This window comes from Egretta garzetta, unplaced genomic scaffold (assembly GCF_000687185.1).
Source record: "Egretta garzetta isolate BGI_Z169 unplaced genomic scaffold, ASM68718v1 scaffold375, whole genome shotgun sequence".
NCBI classification, from domain to species: domain Eukaryota; kingdom Metazoa; phylum Chordata; class Aves; order Pelecaniformes; family Ardeidae; genus Egretta; species Egretta garzetta.
In genome coordinates, this window is record NW_009259786.1 from 1007770 (window position 1) to 1013777 (window position 6008).

Here is a 6008-nt window from a genome sequence, read left to right on the forward strand (position 1 = left end):
AAGAGTGTCTGAACTCAAGTGAACGTGAGCAGAATTTTATTTCAGTATTTTTCCACTGCTGCGGGCACAAATGTTGCCATGCTGCTGCTGCTGTTGTATTAGATGACACTGAATTGCTTCCCTGTTTTACCTGTTTGGAAGTCAGAAATGCTACAGCACTGTTATATTGGTCTATCTAACACTATTTGGCAATTTGATACACACTAGCCAGGATAAAATTATATGCAAAGGATGGTTGAATCAGGCTTTTCACACTGCAAGGAGAAATTCGTATACCTTTGCTATTTTCCCAGTGTTCAGCACTGCTATAATTTCGAACCCAGGGAACAACGTGAAGAATGTACCCTAGTTGTTGCACTTCATGTAATAGATTTCTTGCTTAGTTAGAATCTGTTAACAGATCTGATTATTTCCTGATTAAAAACAAAAGTATTCCTTTCAATCTCTTAAATCCAGCTAATTTATAAGTCTTTGTAATGGCATTCTTTCCTCTTTGCTCTATGTGCTATTGTTTATTTATGCCAAGAAGGCGTATTAAGCTGGGACTCAGGGGTATGTTCCAAATGTTAGTATAACAATTGTTATCTATAATAATTATTACCTGTTATTTGTAACAATCTGTCGCTTCAAAAAAGGGAGATATTCCTTACCTAAACAGTATCTTCTGTACTAAAACGTTTTGAGTAATTAGTAGCTGTTAGAGCTCTTATTCAGTCCTGACTTGATGCTGGATCTCTTTGTACTAAGAATGATAAGCTACATTCCAGCATCTCTCTTATCCAGGGAAAGCAAGATTCCCTTGCAGCTAGCCTTTGATGTCTGCAGTGTGTCATTAGGCACTAGACAGTTTGAATAACAGTAATAAAAATATAATTTAAAGAACCTATGCACTATGCACTTGAGAAAAAGATACTTTTATTTCTTTTGTGCTTGGAGGTTACACAGAGAAAGCAGATCCAAGAATAGTCATGAAGAAACGTTCATGAAGTATTTTTATTGCTGCTGACTATGTAATAATGACCCATGTGTTCAGGTCTCTCGATCCCAGCTGAGGGAAGAGTGTACCAAACACAGCAGCTCTAAGGAGTGCCATGAGTGTCCAATAAAAACTGTTTTAGTTGGCTGATTGCATATGGTAAAATTGAGGGTTTTTTTGGCTCAGTATTTCCTTGTGCACTGGTCTCTTTTCACAGCTCATCGGTTAATGTATAGGGTTGAAACTAAGGTTTCCTCCTCTTTTGTAAGTCACTGTTTACACTGTTGAAAGTAATTTTACCTGTTTTCTCATCAGTAACTCAGATTATAATAATTCTCTCCTGTAAAGTATATTGATATGCACTGTGAAAGCGAATTAAAAAACAACAATTTCATCTAGTTGTATCAATGATTGCTATATATTTAACTCTTTAATCAACTGGTATGTTTCCTTTATTCTGTGTATTCCTTCCCTTGATGTCTCCTTTGGGGTCTGCTTTTCCGACTGGCTAGCATTCACACACATGGGGTTGTCCAAGGTTGGTTTCTAATCTGACTTCTTCAGGGACTGCATTCCATATAGTTCTGCCCAACCAAAGTTTATCTTGATTAGGTTTGTCACTTCTGTTTTTTAACTGGAGTATAATTAAGTACACAGTGTGCTAATGATTAAATTGAACACAGATCCAACAAGCCCTTATGCAGGTAACACTCTCCTTTGGGTACATTTAGTCAGCTTTTGCTTTATGGCTTCACTGTATGTATACCTGACTTGTCAGTGTCAATTGCATTATACAGGTATGCATTTCCTACAGACCGCTTAAGGATTATAAACAGATTGGAACCTTGCATTTAATACCTTTTCACTTAAAAATCCATCATCATGCATATACTGCAAGTTATGCTTGTACTCGTAAGAGACTGCTTATTGTAAATGCTTATTGGATCAAATCCTTTATTACTTAGAACAGTAATAGCTATGGAAAAGGTGCATGAAGGAGAGAGTGAAGGACATATTCATTAAAGACTGGGAGAGGTTTTAAGAACCTTCTCCTAGTTTAACTTGTATATAGCCTATAGAGACATTAGCTCTGCCACCAGAGGCGTATGGAATTACACTGCCTTGAGTGTATGCCATCTCGTTTAGGCGTTGGCAAGTTTGAACATTTTTTACTTCCACTCCATTTCTTCTCTGGCTCTTTCTCAGCATGCTGCCCTGTGTCACTGAAAACATGACTTTACTGATGCGAGCTCTTAATATATTTTTTTAAATTCTCATTTGCTTGTCAAAACCTGGATATGTAATTAACCTCACTGTTAATTGAAGCAAAACACACAAGGGAAGTAGGATCATCTTTGCAATGTGAGTACAACTAACCTGACAGTCTCACTTTTAGACTAAAAGACAGAACTAAATACTGGTACATTAGAGTAATATACAGCAAATTCATTAATAAAAAGCTTGTTTTCTAGCAAAATCCCAAATGCAGTATTTTGCGGTGGGAAGTTTTTACCTCAGCTATTTTACCCTTGAATTCCCCAGAGGCTTCCACTGAATAAGTATTGTTTACAAGCGTTCTGATAGTGTCATCTCAGGGCTAATACACTCACTTGAGAAAGGACCACAGGCTCTGTATAAAAAGCTCCATTATTATCAGTCCAAGAGGAGATTAGGGAATGGAGTAAATCATGATAGTGTTAACACCTCTAATGAGAATAGTCCTAGAAAACATTTGTAGCTGAAACAGGCTCTAGCCTCCTTGGTATAAACCATAAAAGGAACCTTTTTATACTGGTCCAAGCAAGTGTCATAGAGAACTGTCTTTGAGTCAAACCAAAAACTCAAAAAGTTGAGATAAGACTTCCTATGATATAGCAGCATTTTCAGTGAATCTGTCATGCCCTGACAGAGTTGATCAACCTCAGTTTCCTGAGGAAGGCACCTGGTTTCTCATACTTAGTAGCTTTTCCTTAAATAGTTTCAAGAACTTCAATATCACTGTCATTGAGACTTATGGTCTGGAGAGCATCAGCCACTAATTTATGATTTTCTTAACAAGCTAGTACGTGTGCGTGTGCCTGCCTTCTGTATAGACTGGGTGTGGCTCAAGCCATAGTCTTCTGCACATTTTTGAAGCTTTTATCACGTCTTCTCTTGTTCGTATGCTTAGGGAAGGGGAGTGTACCCAAATCAAAACAATATATAGCAGGTTATCTTCTCATACACAAGACCATTCTTTTTACTAGCTACAGGAATTACCAGAGGTAAAAAATGGATGTTGTTTTGCCTGCAGACAGGCTTTCAGCAAGTTACACATATATAGGAAGCAGCAAAGCACTGTACTAGTTACAGCTATATTCCCTAGTCAGCTTGGACTCCCTTCCTTTGCTTGTTGCATTTGTCAACCAGCTTAGTACAGACAACTGTAAGCTCAAACCTTGTGTACCTTGTGCATCCATCTCTTTCTCCCTATGGAGTTGTAGGTAGCTGGGACCTTTTCCCTGCATGCCCAGAGGCCTTGAAGACAGTCTGGATATGTCCTTTGTCTCATGGAATAGAACCATATCTGATTAACCAGCTTTCTAACCTGTAGAGGTGAGCTGATTGCAATTTCCTTGGGATGTTGCTTCAGCTCATAACATCTGAGAAAATATGCTTTCCCTGGTTGAAGGAGAAATTGGTAGGTATGTCAGTAATGAACCTATGGTAGCCTGACCTTTTATGGAAGCTTTTTTCCACTTTCCTGTGGTTCTACAGGCTCCGAAGGCTCTGACTCCATCCTGTTTCGCAAGTGGTCTCGCAAAGGCAGACAGTGTGGCACATTAGAGGCTCGAGGGAGCTGAACTTCCCTTCTGTGGTATTTCAAAATACGGCAATCTTCCGCAGCTCCTTCCATCTCCTACTTCTGACAGCAGGTGGGAGCCTGGAGAGGGGGAACAGCACAAAACAGCATCCAAAACTGGGAGAAAGGACTGATGGGAGACGTAAGAGATGGGAGGATTATGTTGTTTTAAATGTCACTTCTGTGTTAGAAACAGATACTTGGATTTGAAAACAACACAGTTCAACAGTCTGTGAAAAAGGGGAAATACTGCATTTGAATCAAAGCCATTTTCCAAACACCTATGCAATTCTCTTTTTTTTCCTAGTAAAACATCAGAGTAGTAATTAGAAATTAGTCAGATATACTAGGACATAAATAAAAAGGCCTGGTTTGTAAAGATTAATTTGCATCTAAACAAACCTCTTAGAAAATAATAAAAATGGCTGCACTCCTATGCTTTTTTAAAGATGTGTGAACTTTTGCACAAGAAGCAAGAAGTCTTTTAGTTAGCAGTATATATGCATGATAAAAGGCAAAAGTGGTAGGAGAAAGGGCAGGTGAATGCATGTCCCAAATCAAACTGATCCTACCACCAGGCGGTTACTTTTGATGAAGCCTACCGAAAAAACCAGCATTGTTGTGTTACTTCTGTGGTGCTTCTTTGGGATTTCTCGCACATATTCAAATTTTTAAAATTACACGTCTTTTCTTTCACTCAGGACAGAAAGTGGCAGTAGATAACTGAAAGTTTTGGGTCAAGTCAATAGAAGAAAAAAACATGTCAAAAAGACCTCAAAAGGAAAGGTATGAGTGTGGGAGGAAACCTGTGCTCAGTGTATTCCTGTACAAAGTTAAGTTTGAATTTTTGACTTCAGGTATTGCAGTTCTTATGGTGCATGCTATATGGTCAGTAGATGCTCAGATGTAGAAATTTGACTTAGTTGTGATTTACCTAACCAAGCACTTGTCACGATTAACATTAGTTCCATTCTAGTGTTCGGTATCTGAATCATACTTGCCACAACTCTGTCTTTTCCTTTAGCCAAATCATCTTTCATTTCCTTTTTGCAGGTGGCTTTAGGCAGAAAAGAGACTGCATATTAGTAATATAATGATGTTTTTATTAATTTCTAACTCAGTATCAGCTGGAGGAAAAAACCATGTTACTCAACACAAACACATGATAAATGCACTGGGGATGAAATGATAGTTCCTCCTCTGCTTGAGTAGAGGATATACAGCCCCCTTTACAGGCAGAAATCAGCTGATTTTCCATGCTGGAAAAAAATTCAGTGCCGTATGTCGAAAAAAAAAAAAAAAGCTTTGGTGCCAAAGCTGACCAAGCCTTGTGGTGTGATCTGCAGGAAGGGGGAGAAGGTGAAATCCGTGACGAGCTGCAGAGGTCAGACGCAGGGTGAAGGTGATTACTACTTAACCTTATTAGAAGTTCCGTTACCTCCGGTAAGTTGAGCGTCTCTCGAAACGCCCTTCCCATTTCTTGTTCTTTCAGGAACAAGAGAAAGACCATCTCCGGCTCAGCCCTCTTGTTTTGTGCAGTAGCCTGCGGAGCCCGTAACCGACCTCCCGGTTGCCGCCCCCGCCCCATGGGTCCGTTACCGGCCGGGGGCGGGGGCATGGCCACGCCCTCCTGGTTCGGCCATTGGAGAATGCCGCTGTCGGTCAGCGATGGGCGGGCCGGGGCAGGAGTCTATAAAAGCGGAGGCGTTGAGAGCCCCGGAGTGAAGCGTGGTGGTACGGACGCGGCTGGTGCTACCGCTCTGGGTGGGCTGAGTGGTGCGGAGAGGGCGGGAGGAAGGTCCCAGCGTGGGGCTGCGGCGGGGCTGTGCCGGGGGCCGCCCGGGCTCTCAGTCCCCGGTGCCACCCGTTGCCCTTCTGCGTCCCGCGGGGGCCGGCCGTTGACAGTATGGTGGATGTGTTCAGCGGGCGGCTCCTGGTCAGCAAGGACGGCCGCAGCGTGGACCCCGAGGAGGCCCTGCAGAACAAGGTCGTGGGCTTGTATTTCTCCGCCGGCTGGTGCTCGCCGTGCCGCGACTTCACCCCCGTCCTCTGCGACTTCTATACGGAGCTGCTGGAGGATACCCAGCCCCCCGCCCCCTTCGAGGTCGTCTTCATCTCCTCCGACCACAGCGCCGAGGAGATGGCGGGCTACATGCGCGCCATGCACGGGGACTGGCTGGCCCTGCCCTT

General features: G+C 42.2%; 1 protein-coding gene across 1 annotated transcript in view; it reads left to right on the plus strand.

Moving 5' to 3' along the window:
- Window positions 1-5562: 5562 nt before the first annotated feature.
- The window catches only part of NXNL2 (nucleoredoxin like 2), a 9430-nt gene continuing 8984 nt past the window's right edge, over window positions 5563-6008 (plus strand). The window contains 1 exon segment of the mRNA XM_009639524.2: window positions 5563-6002. Within this exon segment, the coding sequence (XP_009637819.1) occupies window positions 5725-6002 (278 nt within the window). The 5' untranslated portion in view covers window positions 5563-5724.